A 21821-nucleotide genomic window follows, 5' to 3' on the forward strand; every position below is an offset into this window, starting at 1 on the left:
CGTCAACATTGAGCCGTTGCTTCAGAGCCCTTAATGTAGGTATGCGTTGCTATTCGTACATGGTATAGACTTTTCGACGTATCAAGTCCTTATCGGCTTCGTCCATACATTTGGTGGAACTGAAATCTTTACGTTTTTTTCTTGTTTCTATGGGGTTTGATGTAATTCTTTTTACTGTGGTCAGAGGTATTTTCGTCAAATCGCATATTTCACTCGTAGCGGAAGTTGTGTCAAGTCCTCTTTTAAGTAAGGTACTGTATAATATAGTTTTTACAATTTGCTTTGCATCTACAGATAAATGTTTCTTCTTTACCGGAACACTAGAAGAAGCCCCATTATTACTATCCCACGGACGCCACATAATGATAGAAAACGTATTTCGTACAAATCGTATTTTAATACTGGTTGGTTTTCAGTTCCATAAAGTTATTATATAAATACCTGAAAACCACTTAAAAAGTGATTAAATAGCAACCGCGTCGCGCACTACAATCGAATTCGAAAAGCCCTTTTAGCGGTACAGTTTCGTCAATATAAGCCTAATCTGTATTAATGAAATTATAATGAGTTTGGATTGTACGCAATTAAATCAACATTAAGAAATGAAGATTGACAAATTTTACCAGAAAACATATTTAAATTTTACCTGAAACCGGGCCTTTTATACTATTATCGGCTAATCCAGAATGTTTATAGTGGTAACTAATTGATCTTAACCATTTACTGTTTAACATACCATAAATGAAGCGCCAATTAACAACATTAGATATGCGGACGATACTATCATAATAGCAGATAACCTTCAAGACCTCCAAAAGCTAATTAACAAGATAGTTGAGTATGGAGAAGAGTATGGATTATCAATAAACATCAAGAAAACTAAATTTATGAGGATATCAAAAACCCCAAATAATGATGAAAGCCTGACTATTAAAGGTAAAACTTTAGAATAAGTTGAAAACTACAACTATCTTGGCACAATAATAAATCACACAAACGATTACTCCAAAGAAATCAAAGTTCGAATAGTGAAAGCAAGAACAAACTTCAATAAAATGAGAAAGGTACTTTGTACAAGAGGACTGAAATTAGACTTGAGAGTTAGGCTGGCAAGGTGTTATATTTTCTCGACTCTGCTTTACGGGATAGAAGCATGGACACTTAACGCGGGTGGAAGTGTATGTTAAACTGTGGGTGTATAGAAGAATCCTGAAGATATCATGGACCGAGCATGTAACAAACAACGAAGTCATGAGAAGAGTCAACAAAAGACTGGAAATATTGGAAACCATCAAAACACGAAAGCTGCAATACTTGGGATATGTGATGCGTAATAAGAGATGCAACATACTTCAATTAATTATACAGGGGAAAATCCAGGGTAAGAGAAGTGTAGGAAGGAGAAGAATCTCATGGTTGCGTAACTTGAGGGAATGGTACGGATGCACATCAACCGAACTATTCAGAGCAGCAGCATCTAAGATCAGAATAGCCATGATGATTGCCAACCTCCGTCGCGGGAGATGGCACGTAAAGAAGAAGATTTTATCTTCCGCCTGAGCTTGTGAGCGAAAAAGCTGTTTGATATTTAATTTAAATTAGTTTTCTAATTGGATGATGATGACGTGTCTTAACATATTTTAACGCAATAACGTGGAGGTAGAACGAGATAAATACAAACAAACCGTTTGAACATTTTGTTGACATTAAATTTAAATGCATGAAAGAGGGAAGTTTGCCGAGAACAATTTTAGACTTTGCCAAAGAATGGTAAATCAACAGAAGGGTTGTGGCAAATTTCGGGCCGGTTGAGAGTTGTTTCTTTTAGGGAAAAAATAACAATATACAATATAGCTTAAGGTAAACAGAAACAAATACAAATCAACTTCTTTTGATAAATATTTAATATGTAGTAAATTTTGATAGGAAAAATCCAGCAAAGGTGACATATTATGAAGAAAACGAGGTCGAACAAAATGATGTAAATATACAGGATGTAACAAAAATACAGGTCATAAATTAAATCACATATTCTGGGACCAGAAGTAGTTCGATTGAACCTAACTTACCTTAGTACAAATATGCACCCAAAAAGTTACAGCCCTTTGAAGTTACAAAATTAAAATCGATTTTTCCGATATATCGAAAACTATTTTAAAACGAGACTTTTTAATGAAAATGGACATGTGGCATTCTTATGGCATAAACATCCTAAAAAAAAAATGTAGTGAAATTTGTGAAGCCCATAAAAATCTTATGGGGCTTTTGTTACCTTAAACCCCCCAAACTTTTATGTACATTCCAATTAAATTATTATTGTGGTACCATTAGTTAAACACAATGTTTTTAAAACTTTTAAAACTCTAAGTACTTTTTGGATAAACCAGTTTCATCGAGATGCGGCTCCTTTTTTAATATGTTTACATAAAAATTTTATGGGGGGTTTGTGCCTTTAAACCCTCCAAATGTTTGTGTACGTTCCAATTAAACTATTACTGCTGTACCATTAGTTAAACACAGTGTTTCTAAAACTTTTTTGACTCTTAGTATTTTTCGGATAAGACACCTTTTATCGGGATGTGGCTTCTTTTTTAATATGGCTCAAAATATACCTCAAACTGTAATTTATAAATAAATTGTCTATTATTTCCAGGTCTCTAAAATCGTACTTAACAGTACACAAATATGTGGTGGATTTGACGTAATATTTCAAAATATCTCATTAAAAATTAACTTTCCAAAAATGTACTAAGAGGCAAAAAATTTTAAAAACATTGTGTTTAACTAATTGTGCCACAACGATAATTTAATTGGAACGTACACAAAAGTTTGGGGGGGGGTTTAAGGGAACAAAACCCCCATAAAATTTTTACGGGGTGCACAAATTTCACTATAATTTTTTTTAAGATGTTCCTATCATAAAAATGTCACATGTCCGTTTTCAATAGGAAACCTCAAACAGTTTTCGATATATTGGAAAAAATCGATTTTTATTTTGTAACTCAAAGGGTCGTAACTTTTTTTAGGTGCACATTTGTACTAAGGTAAGTTAGGTTCAATCGAAATATTTTGGGCCCCAAAATATGTGATTTAATTTATGACCTGTATTTTTGTTACACCCTGTATACTTACAGGGTGTCCTAAAACTCTACCAACAAACGAAGAAAAGAGATTCCTCAGATAATTCTAAGACAATTTATCTAGTCCGAAAATGCTTCCTAAGGGAGCTAGAGCTCTTTGAAGATGGCGTCTTATAATTAGTTTTTCTTAAATATCTCCAGAACGCTTCTATTTAGAAAAATAAAAATTGGTACGCATATTTATCTTCCAGAGGTAAATCGATTTCATCCATTGCAAATTTCTATTACCGGTCATAGGGGTCCGTTTTGGGTAGGGCAATGGTTATTTTATCGCATAACTTTTTTGTTTTTAACTTTTAAGCATTTTTGATACTGGATTATGAAATTGTGAAGAATTATAATACTAAAAGGTACTAGGGCTTCCAATCCCGCAATACCGATATCTCGGTATTGCGGGATCCCGCGTCATTCTCCAATCCCGCGTGATGCGGGATTACAGGCGCGGGATCCGCGGGATTTGCGGGACTGAAAAAAGTTTACATTGCTGCTGCTCAAAATTATTAGAAAACTGGAAAAAAATTATTCAAGGTTAGCTTCAGAATTCGCTTTGTCTTTGCGCCGTATTTTACAACGACGCGACGTATAAATGTGACTGCACTACTGATTTATCTCCAAAAGCCTCGTAGTTACCAAGCGTAGTGTGACGATGAAACTTTTCATCTCCCACCGAAAAGTTTACTTCGAAAAGAAATTAATGATTTTGTAACTGGAATGAACTTCAGCCTTTTAAATTCATCTGAGAGCAATGATGACGAAGAGGCTGATCAAGTAAGAAGCACTTAAAACGATGTAGAGGTTCCATCATCGGGTTCCGATCTTGATCTTACATTGCAACAGGAGTTTGAGTTAACTATATCGTCAACATGTAATATTTATTTGCCCGTCGCCATCTCGAGCTAATACACTTGAGTACATTATTAAAATAGAAATGACTCTATGAATCTTTGGAATCAATGGGAAAATATCGTACATTTACATATAAAGCCTAAAAAGGAATGCCGTCGACGTATGGAAGCCGAAAGGACATTTTCTGCTGCTGGCTATATTGTGTCTAAAATACACAGGATTTTGGCAGATGACAGTTTTGATTTAGATATTGGTTCGTATGAATAAAAATGAGAATGTAGTTTATACTCCAAATTTTAGAGTAAGTACATACTCCACGCGGTAGTATCTACTCTTAGGTACGGTGAGTAGAAACTCATCACATCAATATATTTTTATTCATATGAAATGTAGTATCAACTTTTACTTTATTCTCATACTCATGAGAACGTACTCGGAGTTTATACTCCATTTTTATTCATACCATCCAATATGTTGTGTTTCCTTTGCAAACATTTTTAATTGAAAGCTTTAGCTAAATAATAATAACTTGACTTATAGCTCAGTAATATAGCAACTAAATTAGTAAACTACATTAATTTTCAGTTGAAAATGGGTTTTTTGGTTGATTTTTAAAATTTCGTTGGTGTATTTTTTGAAGAAGATAGATTTTTTGTTTTGCAGTATTTGTTACTGTTTTTTGTGAAGAAAAACAGTTTTAATCCCATACTAATAGTAATATGTACTTAAATAAATGTGGGGTTAGTTGATTAATTTACTGTTTTATTTGCCTTATATAAATATGACTATTTTCAATATGCGGGATCCCGCAAATACCGAGATCCCGCGGGATTGAAAATTCGTAGTCCCGCAAATACCGAGATTGAACTCAGGCTGCGGGATTGGAAGCCCTAAAAGGTACCCTTGATTTAAGTCGATAGGATCACCGTTTTCTAGAAAAATCGATTTAAAAATTTTTTCGTTTTTTGAATTTGAAAAACAGTTTAAAAAAAATTCAAAAAAGAACGATGTATTTTACCAAATTAAAGCAGTAGTGACTTGTAGTAGTAGAATACCTCATAATTTAATAATGTAGGATCAAAGATGCTTAAAAATTAAAGACAAAAAAGTTATGCTATAAAATAACCGTTGGCCTACCCAAAACGGATGCATAATATGACCGGTACTAGAAATTAGCAATTAATGAAATCGATTCATCTCTGGAATATAAATAAATCCACCAGTTTTCGTTTTTTTAAATGGTTTATTTAAATTTTTTTTTTAGAAATTAAAAAAACGAGAAATTTTCAAATCGATTTTTGCAAAGACTTGAAGCAAGAGTACCTTTTAGTATAGTCTAAGAGCTAGTGAACTCTCCGACTAACGGTCTTCATGTAAGGCTAGAAATTTGTCTTGTGATAATTCATAGCACACCAAGGCTAAAAACCATGACCTGGCAGACATTAGCCCTGCATATGTATCTACCAGGTTAATCGAAAAGTGCATAGTAGGTATAGGGGAAAAATAAACTTTCTCCTGTAAGATTTAAATTTAAGTATGTGTTTGAGTAAGTCATTTAGAAGAAATGTGTACAATGCCAGGAGATTCTGAACAGCATAAGACCTTGCCAGGCGAGGGGAAAGATAAGGGGTTTTTCCTAAAATTATTTTTTTTGCATCGAACAAAGTTTTTTTTTGGTTTTTTGGATCATTCCAAACAGAAAATTTCTTTAGTGATTTTTCCCTTAGGTTAATAGTTTTTGTTATATAAGCGATTAAAAATTTTGAAAATTGCGAAATCGGCCATTTTTAACCCTAAATCGGACATTTAACTAAAAATTTCAATGCTGCCAAGGTAAATAGATGTTATTTAAACATTGATTGATGAAATCAGGAACAGTTTTTTGCAATACAATATCGAAAACCCCTTTGTTTTTTAATTGCTGAGACTTTGTTTGTGAGGAAGTTCGAGTTTGCATAAATTCATTATCTCGAGAATGGGCAAATTTGAAGAGAAATCCTCAAACAGGTCGATTTTTATTCTTAAATTAGGACTTTTTGGCATATATATATATATATATATATATATATATATATATATATATATATATATATAAAATATCGATTATCCAACATCATTTCATTATATATATATATATATATATATATATATATATATATATATATATATATATATATATATATATATATATATATATATATATATATATATATATATATATATATATATAATACTAGTGACGTCATCCATCTGGGCGTGATGACGTAATCGATTATTTTTTTAAATAAGAGTAGGGGTTGTGTGATAGCTCATTTGAAAGATTATTAATTTTCTATCCAGTAATATAAATATTAACAAAATTATTTATACAGGGTGTACAAAATTTTTTTGTACACACTGTGTAAATAATTATGTTTATGTTTACATTACTGAATAGAGAATTAAATAACCATACAAATGAGCTATCACACGACCCCTACTCTCATTTAAAAAAATCATCGATTACGTCATCACGCCCAGATGCATGATGTCACTAGTACTATATATATGCCAAAAAGTCCTAATTTAAGAATAAAAATCGACCTGTCTGCGGATTTTTCTTCTTTGCCCATTCTCGAGATAATGAATTTATGCAAACTCAAACGTCCTCACTTATACTACAGCGTCGCGCCCGCTTGATTAGCAATTAAAAAACAAAGGGGTTTTCGATATTGTATTGCAAAAAACTCTTCGGGATTTCATCAATCAATGTTTAAAGAATATCTACCTACCTTGGCAACATTGAAATTTTTAGTTAAATGTCCGATTTAGGGTTAAAAATGGCCGATTTCGCAATTTTCAAAATTTTTAATCGCTTATATAACAAAAACTATTAACCTAAGAGAAATACACTAAAAACCTTTTCTGTTTGTAATGATTCAAAAAACCTAAAATAACTTTGTTCGATCCAAAAAAAATAATTTTAGGAAAAACCCCTAATCTTTCTTCTCGCCTGGCAAGGTCTTATGCTATTCAGAATCGCCTGGCATTGTACACATTTCTTCTAAATGACTTACTCAAACACATACTTAAATTTAAACCTTACAGGAGAAAGTTTATTTTCCCCTAAACTATGAACTTTTCGATTCACCTGGAGATACACGTGCAGGGCTGATGCCTGCCAGGTTATGGTTTTTAGCCTTGGCGTGCTATGAATTCTGTACCCTGGGATCAAAAATGGTCAACTCCATTTTTAAAACAGTGGAAATAAACACGTATATGTGACAAACACAATAGACTGGCGTTTCCTGATACATTATTATTAATTGATACACAAACTATAATATGTTAGTATGAAAATAATAATGTATCACGAAATGCCAGTCTATTGTGTTCGTCACATATACGTGTTTATCTCCACTGTTGCAAAAATGGAGTTGGCCATTTTTGATCCTAGGGTACAGAATTATCAGTATACAAATTTCTAGCCTTACAGGAAGACCCTTAGTCGGAGGGTTCACTAGCTCTTAGACTAGTACTAGAATACCTCACATATTAATAATCCGGTATCAAAAATGTTTAAAAGATAAAAACATAAAAGTTATGCGATAAAATATCCGTTGTCTTACCCAAAACGGACGAATATGACCGGTACTATAAATTCTCAATAGACGGAATCGATTTATCTTTGAAAGATAAATATTCGTTTTGATTTTCGTTTTTCTAAATAGAAGCGTTCTGGAGGTATTTAAGAAAAACTAATTACCAGACGCCATCTTCAAAGAGCTCTAGCTCTCTTAGGAAGCATTTTCGGACTAGATGAAAGTGATTAAAATGTCTTAAAATTATCTGAGGAATTTCCTGCCTTTGTTTGTCGGTAGAGTTTCTGGACACCCTGTATATACCGGGTGGTGAATTGTCAAACGTGCCATAGGAAAATCAATAGAAAATTCTAAATTATTGAATTCCTACTACTTCCCTAATTATTTTACGTCAAAAGTCGTAAGAAACTATTTATACAGAATTGAAATATCTATTAAAAACGAATGTTACATTTGTTCTACAAATTAAACACATTCCAAAATTTAACAAAACTTTAATACATTTATCATAGTATTATTAGTCCAATCGTGAGAGATTTGACCTCTAAAAATCATACCAACAAGTTGAATTTTGCTGAGAATATCAATTTTGGGACCCCAAAAAAATACAAAAAAAGTTTGCCACTACTACCCCCGGACTTCCCCCCTGAAGCCCCCATATAAATCGTAAAAAGTGACAAAAATCGAGCAATTTTTATTTATTTAACAGCTGTAAATAAACTGCCTTCATTTGCGACAAAATGCAAAAATTGGATACGAAAGCTGCTCTTTTCACCTTTAAAACGAATTTTGATTTTTGTCGATGGAACACTCCAATCGTAGACTAGGGTGCATCTGTAAAAATATTAGTACATTTGGATGTTGAGAGGTGACTCATATTTTTTGCAGAAATTGCTTGAAAGCAACTCATATAATAATATTTGAGTTATCCTCCCACTCAAAAAGGTCCGGAACATTGTTTAAATAATCAAAATGTCAAAAAATGAAGGAAAAATTCGATTTTTTTCTTCGTTTTGATTATAACTTTAAAAGTATTCATTTTCGAGAAAAGTTGTACTGACGTAAAAGTTGAGTAATTAAACAAGTAATTAAATTTTCTACGATATAGGATTAGTTAAAATTTTTAAAAATTGTCACCCTTGTTTCAAAATAGCAATAATTGCGAAGAAACTATAAAAAAAAGAAGTATTCGCATTTTACGTTTTTCAACCATTTATGCTACACTTATAACCTTCATATTTCACCCAGAAAAACTTTATGATATAGTAAAACAATGCTGTAAATGTTATTAAGATCGGTTCAATAGATTTCGCAAAATAAATTTTGCAATCCATCTTTCGCAAAAATGTTTCATTTTTTCAAAATGTTGCAGGACTGAAAATAAAGCAGACATCAAGTTGAATTTTTTTTACATATAGAAGAATAATGTTCCTTTCATTTGCAATTTGCAAAATTAAAATCGGTTAACTACCACGGCGTCAGGAATGTTTTTAAATAAACATTAATTTTTGGTGCTACCCGCAGGACAGCGGATACGTTTGTTCTGATTGGGCATTCCAATTACCTTTGATAATGATTGATAAATTTTAATTTTTAGTACATTTCGATATAAATAAATAAATTTGTTTATTCATATATTTTAACTTAGAAAATAAAACTTTAATATTTTTAAACATATACAATTGTTTAAACAATATTTCATAAACAATAATCAAATTAGCTTGATTTTTCTGGAATTAAAATATTAAAATACAACAAAATATATAGAGTAAAATATATATAGAGTAAAAAAATAATATATTAGATAAAGGTTAGAAGAAATTTTTGGTGGAAATTAACTTGTTTGAATCGAACACCGCTGTCCTGCGCGTAGCACCAAAAATTAATGTTTATTTAAAAAAAATCCTGACGCCGTGGTAGTTAACCGATTTTAATTTTGAAAATTGCAAATGAAAGGTACAGTATTCTTCTATATGGAAAAAAATCAACTTACTATCTGCTTTATTTTCAGTCCTGCAATATTTTGAAAAAATGAATTTTTTGCGAAAACTGGATTGCAAAATTTATTTTGCAAAATCTATTGAACGGATCTTAATAAAATTTACAGTGTTGTTTTATTATATCATAAAGTTTTTGTGGGTAAAATATGAAGGTCCTAGGTGTAGCATAAATGGTTGAAAAACGGAGAATTTAAATACTTGTTTTTTATGGTTTTTTCGCAATTATTGCTATTTTGCAACGAAGGGTGACAATTTTTAAAATTTTTAACCAATCCTATATTGTAGGAAATTTAATTACACAACTTTGTTTGATGTCAGTGCAACTTTTCTCGGAAGTGAATACTTTTAAAGTTATAATCAACAAACGAAGAAAACAGTCGAACTTTTCCTTCATTTTTTGACATTTTGATTATTTAAACAATGTTCCGGACCTTTTTGAGTGGAAGGATAATTCAATTATTATTATATGAGTTAATTCCAAGCAATCTCTACAAAAAATATGAGTCACCTCTCAACGTCTATCTCAAAACAGATGCGCCCTGGACTACATCCAATGTTTGCATTTTGTCGCAAATGAAGTCACTTTCTTTACAATGAGATGAAAAATAGAATACAAAGTGTATTTCGAAGTGTTAATTTACAAATGCTTCTTAGTGTAAGTAACTCATTCAAATACCGTTTTTGGGCATGCATAAACGTGTTAGGAAGTTATTTTGAACACCTTATGTAATTAAATATTTAAAATATTTTATTAAAAGTAACTTTTAATTTTTTTAAAAATTGTGTATTTTGTGTTCATGTTTTTTTGTAAAATTTTTTACTGATAAATTACATAAATTTGATATATACATGATAAAATTTGTGTTTTCGTTCTTTATTTGTTACATTGTTACATTTAGGTACATACAAAAGTAGTTTTTAACTGTTTTCATAAAATGTTGTATTTTCTGTTTGTTTTTTTGTAAAATTGATATCTAACTAATAACTTATTTTTCTTTCTTTATTTGTTACATTTCCGGTTTCGGGAAAAATAGCTCCACCATTGATGTAATATTTGTTATCAGAGAGAAAATCCACAGCGGAAAAATCCACAGAATTTAATAAACCTGCATATATGTGTTTCGTCGATATGACCAAGACTTTTGACAGAGTGCGATTAAAGGAAGTATTAGAAATAACGGGAAAAGGGGCTAAACCACAGGCTAATTAACCTAGTACACGATATTACCAAACAATGTTAAACAAAAATAAGAGTAGGACATTTGACAACAGAAGACATAGTTATAAACACAGGAATCCGTCAAGGCGATTCACTGAGCCCTTTCATATATTTAACACACATTCTTTAGAGTCGTTTGCTACGCTGACGATGCTGTACTTATGGCCCATTCTGAAGACAATCTCCAAACGCGACTGCATGCATTTAATACTAAAACTAAAGAACTAAATAAGCTCATCAACACCTAGAAGACTAAGTGACTAGTAATTTCCAAAGAACCAATAAGATCCAAATTAGAAACTGACTCCAAAACTGTGGAACAGGTGAATCACTTCAAATATCTTGGAGCGGAAATAACAAGCTATGGAAGTCTCTCAAAAGAGGTCAGAGAACAAACAATGAAAGCAGCTAGAATCTCGGGATATCTGAAAGAGATCGTAATGAAAGAACAAATATCTAAATACTGAAAGCAAAGTCAAAATATATTATACATTGTGTCCAGAAACTCTACCGACAAACGAAGACAGGAGATTCCTCAGATAATTTTAAGACAATTTAACCCAATTCGCCTAGTCCGAAAATGCTTCCAAAGGGAGATAGAGCTCTTTGAAGATGGCGTCATGTAACTAGTTTTTCTTAAATACCTCCAGAACGCTTCTATTTAGAAAAACAAAAATTGGTATGCACATTTACTTTTCAGAGATGGATCGATTCCATCCATTGCGAATTTCTAGTACTGATCATAGGCGTCCGTTTTGGCTAGGGCAACGGTTATTTTATCGCATAACTTTTTGTCTTTAACTTTTATGCATTTTTGATACTGGATTATTAAATTGTGAGGAATTCTAGTACTAAAATGACTCTTGATTTAAGTCGGTAGGACACACCGTTTTCTAGAAAAATCAAGTTGAAAGTTTTTCGTTTTTGGAATTTGAAAAAAAAATGAAAAAACTTAAAAAAAAACGATGTATTTTACAAACGTAAAGTAAGAGTAACTTTTAGTACTCGAATACCTCATAATTTAATAATCTAGTGTCAAAAATGCTCAAAAATTAAAGACAAAAAAGCTATGTTATAAAATAACTGTTGACCTACCCAAAACGGACGCCTATGACCAGTACTAGAAATTCGCAATTAATGAAATCGATTTATCTCTGGAATATAAATAAATGTACCAGTTTTCGTCTTTCTAAACAGCTTTTTTTTGAATTTTTTTTTTTAATTCAAGAAGCGAAAAATTTTCATATCAATTTTTCTAGAAAACGGTGTGTTCTACGTACTTGAAGCAAGAGTACCTTTTTGTACTAGAATACCTCACAATTTAATAATCCAGTGTCAAAAATGCATAAAAGTTAAAGATAAAAAAGTTATGCGATAAAATAACCGTTGTCCTACCCAAAACGGGCGCCTATGATCGGTACTAGAAATTCGCAATGGATGGAGTCGATCCATCTCTGAAAAGTAAATGTGCATACCAATTTTTGTTTTTCTAAATAGAAGCGTTCTGGAGGTATTTAAGAAAAACTAATTACTTACAAGACACCATCTTCAAAGAGCTCTAGCTCCCTGAGGAAGCATTTTCGGACTAAGTGAATTGGGTTAAATTGTTTTAAAATTATCTGAAGAATCTCCTGTCTTCGTTTGTCGGTAGAGTTTCTGGACACTCTGTATAAAACAACAATATGTAACTATTAGAACATATGCGGCAAAAACAAGACCAGACACAAATAGAACGTTACAAATGATGGGAACAGTTGAAATGAGAACTAACACTTAGAAGTATACAAGGCAAAACTCTACGTGACAGAGTAAGAAGTGAAGACATCAGACAAAACTGTGGAATACAGGACATAGGAAGGTGGGTTAGACAGAGACGAAGATATTGGAACATATAAAGAGAATGGAGGACAGCAGACTCGTTAACAGCGCAAAAACGAATAATCCAGTAGGTAAAAGACCACAGGGTAGACCACCAAAACGATGGCAACCAAGACGATTATGAATGCTGGACCTCATCGTGCGGGGAAGACTTGATGGCAATGAACAGGCAGTAAAAGAAGAAGAAGAAGAATTTTTAATAAATGAAAAATTGTCTACCCAGGTGAGATTCGAACTCACGACCTTTGGGTCCAAAGGTTAATAACAAAATAATTTGTTATGTTTCAATTAAATAGTAATTAAACCAAAAAGTTCACGATTCCAAAGTTTATTATTGCACTTGACAATTAAAATAAGTTATTTTATGGGTAACCACTAGTCATAAAGTTACCAATTTCTTAAAATCATACGACATAAAATATTTCAAATGTCAAATAACTCATTCTAATATACAAAATATGTGTAACCGAAAAGAAATGAATTCGTACATTTTTAATAAACATGTAATCTCTTAAAATCAGCCCTGTTTGGCGTTTAACACTGTCGTTCAACCCCGCCGAACGCATTTTAACCCTCCTCTTTTTCCAATATCATGTCGACCAATCCCCTAATATTTACCTTCATCAATAAATTATCGGTAACATCGTACCCTTTTCTTTGTTTAACCTCCTTCTGTCTACTAAAAAAACCTCGAAAAACCCTCTATTTTATTCCCCAGCGCTTGGTGCTCATCAATAATACGAAAAGCTCAAAACACTCTTCACCAATTTTTTTCCTACTTACCGCTCTGGATGTTGAAAATTGTATGAAACTCGCAAGGAGGACGTGAAGAACGAGCAGGTCGCGGTGCAGAGACATGGCGATGCGTATCTCTAGCGCGAACACTGTCGAACGACTGACACTGTGGAAAGCTCAAAGCTCTGAAAAGCTGCGGGTACTTTTCCACCGAAGCCTCGACGTGGCCTAGCTAAGGAAAAACTCCGGTGAGTATTTGTAGATGGCGTCACAAGTCGGGCAAAGGGTAGAACAAAAACAGGAAACTGTTGTAGTTTGTATGAATTTCGGGCTTTGAACCAATATTTTCCGTAGTAAATCAAATTCAATGAGATAATTGGCATATTAGTTCAGAGATATAAGGAAAAAATATCCTGTTGGTGACACAACCCCCTCCAGGCCGAAACCAAATTTTTTAAGTAGTATGGACATTTATAATAATAACCTATATGTTTCCTGTAGCCGATTTTGATGATATACATAGTTATAAACAAATGAAGATCAAACAAGCTGAAAATGCCAGCATTATCATAACGAAAACTTTGTTTATTTACGTATTTTAATACATAATATGGAAAATTGCGATTATTAAAAGTTGTTTAGAATTAAAAATTTTGTTTTAATGTGCAATTATATCATTCTAATTTAAATGTTGTGAACTATAAAGGTACTTTACTCTTGGTCGAAATTCATATTTTTTGTATACCTCGTATAAAATTAATAAAATTTTGTATATGATGGTTGCATCATAAATCTTAGACTATGAAGAGCTTTTTATGAAGAATAACTTTTCTTCGTTAAATTAAAAATAAAAGAGTTATAAATGAAAATGATGTTGGTATCCATAATTCGAGAAAAAGCTTCAAGTATTTTTTTTTATAAGAAGGATGTAATTGCACATATCAGAACATAATTTTTTATTCCAAACAACATTTCATATATAAGTCGGTTCGCTAAACTCAGACACAACTTGCTAGTAATTTTAGTCAGTAATTTTGCCAACTTGGCACTATAATTACTAAATAGTTAATAATTACTGAATAATTAGTAATTTTGCCAATTTTGGCCAAATAAGCAAAAAACAAAAAAAAAACCTACTAAAATCACTAGCCAGTTGTATCTAAGTTTAGCGAACCGACTTAATAATAATTTTCATTTCATAACAAATGGAACGGTCCATTTATCTTTGGTACTCCCATTAAAGGGGAGGCTGTATACTCGTATAAACGTTTGTTGTTAATAAGTTATGGCTTTCAAAATGTAATCAAATTTATTCTAAAATCAAATTTAATCAAATCTTATTTATTTTAAATAATAATTAAATTCACTATAAAATATCATTTATATTTTATTAATAGTTAATTTAAAATTTAGTTTGACTACTTACTAGCAATGATTTCAGCTGACGTTTAGTGTGTCGGAAGAAAATTAAAGGATCGTGACGTCACATTTTAGAATTTGAGGTCGATTATCTCGAAGACGGTTAGATATATCGAAATGCCGTTTTCAGATTTGGATTCAGAAGACAAAACTACATAAGAATTCATCGATAAGTCTGCTCTAAGTATTGCAGGAGCGGCAACGCAATAACACACAGACTTTGCGAATTTATAAACGAAAAGTTTTCGTTGAAAATGGTAAATTTTCGCTTTTTTCGTCTATTGCCAAAAAATGAAGCATTTAAAACAAATTTGAGAGTAAGAAACTGATACATCGTATAAAAAACTTCAATATGGCGTTCGCTGAATATGTCTATCCTTATTGGTTGCTTAGAAAATTGCAAAATAAATCATAAATTATGAGTTTTTATAAATATTCGTAACTTATGTAAAAATTAGCTTAGAACCTTCTTATTACACGGAATGCTGAGACTTTTGGTGCTTAAATCATACCCTAAATTTCAAAGCAATCGGTCAAACAGTTTAAAAGGTATTTAATTTGTTTATTCCAAATTAATTTTTTTTGCAACACTATGAATCAGAAAATGATAAAGTTATAGTAATACTTTGGATAGTTTTTGAAAGAAGAAAATTTACACTATTAATTTAATTTAAAAAAATGACAAAAAATTATTCTAAATATTGCAAAATTATTTTGCAAAAACATTTGAATTTAAAAAAGGGGGGCTAACTTCGTTCCTAATTGTCCTAGGACAATTGTTTTTCTTTCTAAATATGTATAAAAATTCATTCTTTCTAAATATGAAAAAATCATTTTTCTACGGATAACGGTTAAAAAATTATTCTAATTGTTTATAAGTAAGCAAAAAAATCGACATGTTTTTGCAAAATAATTTTACACTGTTTAAAATTACTTTTTGTCATTTTTTTAATTGAGTTAATAGTATCTTCTTCTTTCATCTCTATAAATCTTCTTCTTTCATGTCCGAAGTATTACTGTAACCTCATAATTTTCTGACTTATAGTGTTGCCAAAAAAATGAATTTGGGATAAACAAATTAAATAACTTTTAAACTATTTGACCAATTGCTCTGAAATTTAAAATGTAATTTAAGAACAAGAAATCTCAGCATTCCCTGTAATAAGAAGGTTCTAACTTAATTTTTGAACAAGTTATGAACATTTATAAAATCTCAAAATTTGTGACCTATTTTGCAATTTTGCAACAAATAAGGATAGACATATTCAGCTAACGCCATATTGAAGTTTATACGATTTATGAGTTTCTTTCTCTGATATTTTTTGGTAATAGACGAAAAAAGCGAAAATTTACCGTTTTTTGATCTTCATTTGTTTATAACTATGTATATCATCAAAATCGGCTGCAGGAAACATATAGGTTATTAATGTAGATGTCCATACTACTGTTAAGTTGGTAGATCGCCATGATACGTTGCAGGGTTGGTATGTCGAGTTGAAACACTGACTCTAACTTATAACTTTATTTATGATTTACAACATCCATCAACATAAGGTTACTAAGATGTTTCGCGGGGTAGTCCTCCAGGATACCCTTCTCGCATGACTGCTAACTAGCATAGTAACGATCTAAATCTTAATATGAATAATAACAATACTATAATGCCAATATTAATCCCTCTGTGGGCTATTTATATCTTCTTATAAGTCGGACTTTGAAAGTAAACGATACGTGAGTCCCTGCGAGGTTACACAAACAAACTCCGTCAATCAACCTTCGTTTTGTTTGCGTATGTAGAAACATTTTTTGTAACAACCTAATTACTTAAATTATATACATTTTTTAGATACATATTATATTATACAGTAAGGGTTTTTCCCTTACTGTACACTACTCAAAAAATTTGGTTTCGGCCTGGAGGGGGATGTGTCACGAAAAAAATCTTATTTCTCTGGACTATATACTATCGTCTTTTTAGTTTTGCATATAGTAATAAAAACAAAAAATATATAGACTTAGAGTACTTTATTCCTTTTCAAAATATGTCCCACTTTTGCATACGTTCAAACCAGTTGCTAAAACGGTTATTCCAGTCTTCAGTTGACACCTGCAAAATGGCTGTTTTAAAGACATCGATGGCTTCTACTGGCGACTGGAATCGCCTCCCACGCATTGAATTCTTGATTTTTGGGAAAGAGAAAAAGTCGTTGGGACTTACATAGGTCGGGGCTATTCAGTGAATGGTTTAACAATTCGATGTTTTGAAAAGCTTCAAAAACTCTATTGTGTTTTGGGCAGTGTGAGCACTTGCATTTTATGATGTAGGATGATTCGTCGTTGTGTGTTGCTTTGTCGAAGTTTCGCGGTAACTTCTGGTAAACAAACGGTTATATACCAATCAGAAGTAGCCGTTCTTCGATCTTCTAAAGCAATTTTGCCACATGACCAGATTTTGACACAATAGTTGCGACCATTTTCTTTGGCACACTTCGAGAACGGATCACTTTTGTGGGTTTTCCCTCATCGTAAAACACCCACAAAATCAGAGGAGATACCACAAAACTAATAAAACACAAAAAGGTGAGGTGGATTGAAGAAACCATGGATGCATTGGAAAAAGACACAAAAAACAACAGCAAGCTGTATAAATATATTAACAAGCAAAATAAAAAATTAAATATGGCAACAATAGAAAAGAAAGAGTGGCAAAATTATTTCAAAAATCTCTTAACGTAAGAAAACATACAAGCAAATGAAGCAAAAGAAGAATAAGTTTTGGAAATAACAGAAGAAGAACGGCTTGAACAAAACATACCAACGGCAGAGGAATTTGACAAAGTGATAAGCCAACTAAAACAAAATAAAGCAGGGGGAGCAGACTGTTTAGTTAATGAGTTGATTAAACATGGAGGGACAGCCATACGGCAAAGATTGTATAACCTGATTAAACAGATTTGGATAAAAGAATCAATGCCTAAAGAATGGGAAAAGGGTTAATTGTTCCGATATTTAAAAAAGGAAACCCAAAAGTTTGTGAAAACTACAGAGGTATTACTTTTCTAAATGTGGTTTATAAGATCTTGACCATAATGATAAATAAACGATTGATGGAGCATGCAGATATAACAAGCTGAAAATGTGAGCATTATCATAACGAAAACTTTGTTTATTTACTTATTTTAATTCATAATATGGAAAATTGCTATTATGAAAAGTAGTTTAGAATTTTAGAAGTTTAGAATTGTGGAGTACCGAGATAGGGAAACAAAGAAAAATGCGAATATACAACACCATGATTAAGAGCACATTGGTATACGGATCCGAAACATGGAGAATAAAGGAACACCAAAAACGAAAAATAGGAGTTACTGAGATGGGCGCCCTAAGAAGAGCAAGTAGAACATCGAGATTGGACCGGGTTAGAAATGAGGAAGTAAAGCGAAGAATGAATTTACAGGAAACGGTTGTAGAATGCATTGAGAAGAAACAATTAACGTGGTACGGACATGTTCAGAGAATGGGGGAGGAAAGACTGCCAAAGAAAATTATGAAATGGATACCTACAGAAAACAGAAAAAGAGGAAGGCCAAGAACGACATGGATACAGGGAGTAAGACGATCAATGAGTGTACGAGGATTAGAAGATGAAAACTGCAATGATAGAAGATATTGGCAACAAGGCATCGGACAACGTCGGAGGACGTTTTGAACCCGAATTTATATATATATATATATATATATATATATATATATATATATATATATATATATAGTTTAGAATTAATAACTATGTTTTAATGTGCAATTATATCATTCTAATTTAAATGTTATGAACTATAAAGGTAGTTTACTCTTGATCGAAATTCATATTTTTTATATACCTCGTATAAAATTAATAAAATTTTATATATGATGGTTGCATCATAAATCTTAGAACATGAAGAGCTTTTTATGAAGAATAACTTTTCTTCGTCAAATTAAAAATAAAAGAGTTATAAATGAAAATGTTGTTGGTGTCCATAATTTGAGAAAAATCTTCAAATATTTTTTCCATTAGAAGGATGTAATTGCACATATCAGATCATAATTTTTTATACCAAACAATATTATTTCATATATTGTTGGTTCGCTAAACTCAGACACAACTGGCTAGTGATTTCAGTCAATAATTTTGCCAATTGGTAAAAGAAAATGATTACTAATTAGTTAATAGTTACTAAATAATTAGTAATTTTGCCAAAAAAATTCGCAAAAAAAAACAAAAAAATTACCTACCTACTAAAATCACTAGCCAGTTGTTGTGCCGAGTTTAGCGAACCATCTATATTTTAATTTCATAGCAAATGGAAAAGTCCATTTATCATAAAGGGGAGGACGTATACTCGTATAAACCTTTTTAAAGCTGTTAATAAATTATTGCTTTTAAAATATACTCAAATTGTATTTTTGAACATCTTATATTTATTTTATATAATAATTAAATTCACTATCAAATGTCTGATGTTTTATTAATTCTTAATTTAAAATTTAGTTTGACATTCACGAAGTGTCAAACTCAAATGTAAATAACCTATGCTTTGCTTAACAAATCGAGATTAAAAAACTAGCCGACTTAATAGCAACGATTTCAGCTGGACGTGTAGTGTGTCGGCACAAAATAATACGATTGTGACGTCACATTTTAGACTTTGAGGTCGATTATCTCGAAGACGGTTAGAAATATCGAAATGCCGTTTTCAGATTTGGATTCAGAAGAAAAAACTACATAAGAATCCATCGATAAATCTGATCTGAGTATTGCAGGAGCGGCAACGCAATAACACACACACTTTTGCGAATTTATAAACGAAATGTTTTCGTTGAAAATAGGGGATTATCAGAATGGTTTTAGGAAAGGAAGATCTACCGTAGATGCCATACACATAGTGACTCAGACAGTCGAGAAATTCTATGAATATGACATGTGGCTACATATACTTTTTATTGACTTTAAGCAAGCATTTGACAGTATTAAGAGACCATAAGTAGTAAACGATATGAGGAACATAGAAGTACCTGGAAAGACAATAAGACTCGTGGAAATGACGATGAAAGAATCATGGGCATCCGTATTAACGCAGGAAGGAACAAAAGAAGAATTCGAATACAATGCAGGAGTAAGACAAGGAGATGGACTGTCGACTACGCTCTTTAACATAACTTTAGACGCCATAATTAAGACGTGCAAACTCAATGGGACGATCAACAACAATTCAGTCCAGATAGTAGCCTATGCTGATGACCTAGCAGTGCTGGCGAGACTCTGCATGGGTAATAAGAACGTGCATAAAATAATATGCATTTTAATAAAGGCATGGTATGTGAAAGATTCCAAGAAAACTATTTTTTTATTAATTCTCCTTTTTTGGGGTGGTTCCGGGAAAAAAATGGGAGTGCATTATACAAATTTGTAAATAACACCAGTACATGGATAATCGCTGAAAGTTTTTTTACGCTAGCATAAGTATTCAGATAGATATAAAAAGGGGTATAAAAAGGGGTTTTTTAAAATGTAACATCCTGCAATTAAAAAATACGCAATTGTCCTTAAATGAAACCTATACCAAAAAATCAGCCACTTATTTGTGATTAATTGTCGCAGGGAAAAATATTTTTTTAAAACATCTTTTTTAAAAACTTGTCAATTTTGGGGCGCCAACCCCGCTAAACGATGGGTGATAGACATATGCTATCCCTGAACAAATTGTAGATATAGGTCTCTTCATATTTCTATTAAGGATTTTTTTGCAAAAACGTACAGGAAGGGCTACGTTTCGCAAAAATCACAAATTACCCCCTTCAAAGGGATTAAAATGGGTGATCCGGGGCGAAATCTTATAAGAAAAAGTTAGTCTCATAAAAAGCACCCCTTGATATACCAGAAAAAAGAATAAAACTGGACTTCTGTCAAGTTTGCGAAGTTCAACCTCTGTTTCCTACACTATAAGGTGGACTCGAGGTTAGTGTGGAAATATCGAGGAAAACTAAAGATACTAGCGAAATATGACAGTGTCACCCTGGTATGGGTTTCAGGTCACCAGGAAATACATGGCAATAAATGAGCTTCTTGACAGAGAAGTATGTAGCTATAAAATACTTCGGTCCAGCGCGGCTGTGGGGGTGCCTGGATAACATAACTCTTATTGGGATAGAAAACCCGGTCAAAACATGGCAAAATGTATATTGGACAGACATGCGCTAATAGGACTGAAGTAGTATGGAAAACAAAGAGCAATCATAACAGACTTCCTTGCTAGAGATGTTCCAGTCAAGGGACACCTGCATATAACTGTGTTGTTCCAAAGAGATCCAAGCTGCGGACCCTGTAGTAGGGAACATAAGGCAGGCAACCATATCTTGGATGACTGTGAGGTATTAGATCGCAAGCGGTGAAAACTTCTTGGAGACAACCAAACATAGGCGCTCATACCCATGGGCAGGGGGGCCGTGGCCACCCCCTAGCTTTTCGGGTGCTTTAAAATATATATTGTCATCCAAATATGCAAAATATAATGTGCAATATCTTCACGTCTGCCCCCCCCCTTAAAATTGTTATATGGGAGCCCATGAAACCAAATGACTCCAAAAACATATGGTACCCATTCACTAGATCTGTACAAATTGATACAGGATTCCTGAATCCTGAAATGCGTATCATGAATGAATTGAAGATGTAGGTACAATAAGCCAATTACGTGCAGTACGACCTGCTATAAGGATAAATCAAAAGAAAGAAATTAGTTAAACATTAAGTTTAATTTTCAGAGCGACATTAAATTTTCAAAAACATTGACTATTCATGTATTGTTCCCGCAAATGCATATGTCTGCAAATCATTCATTACCATTGAACAAAAGGCAGTGAAATTAACGTCTAAAGATTTGATCCAAACCATTAAACTAAAGAACAGCGTTTAAAAAAATCGTTTTTATCTTCTAATAAACTTTATCTATGTGTAGTATTT

General features: G+C 32.2%; 1 protein-coding gene across 1 annotated transcript in view; it reads right to left on the reverse strand.

The window, feature by feature from the left end:
- The window catches only part of LOC126882125 (uncharacterized), a 994490-nt gene extending 980942 nt beyond the window's left edge, over nt 1-13548 (reverse strand). The window contains exon 1 of the mRNA XM_050646970.1: nt 13448-13548. Coding sequence (XP_050502927.1) covers nt 13448-13522 — 75 coding nt within the window. The 5' untranslated portion in view covers nt 13523-13548. The remainder of the gene's footprint in view (nt 1-13447) is intronic.
- Nucleotides 13549-21821: the final 8273 nt, after the last annotated feature.

This window comes from Diabrotica virgifera, chromosome 3 (assembly GCF_917563875.1).
Source record: "Diabrotica virgifera virgifera chromosome 3, PGI_DIABVI_V3a".
Taxonomy (NCBI): Eukaryota; Metazoa; Arthropoda; class Insecta; order Coleoptera; family Chrysomelidae; genus Diabrotica; species Diabrotica virgifera.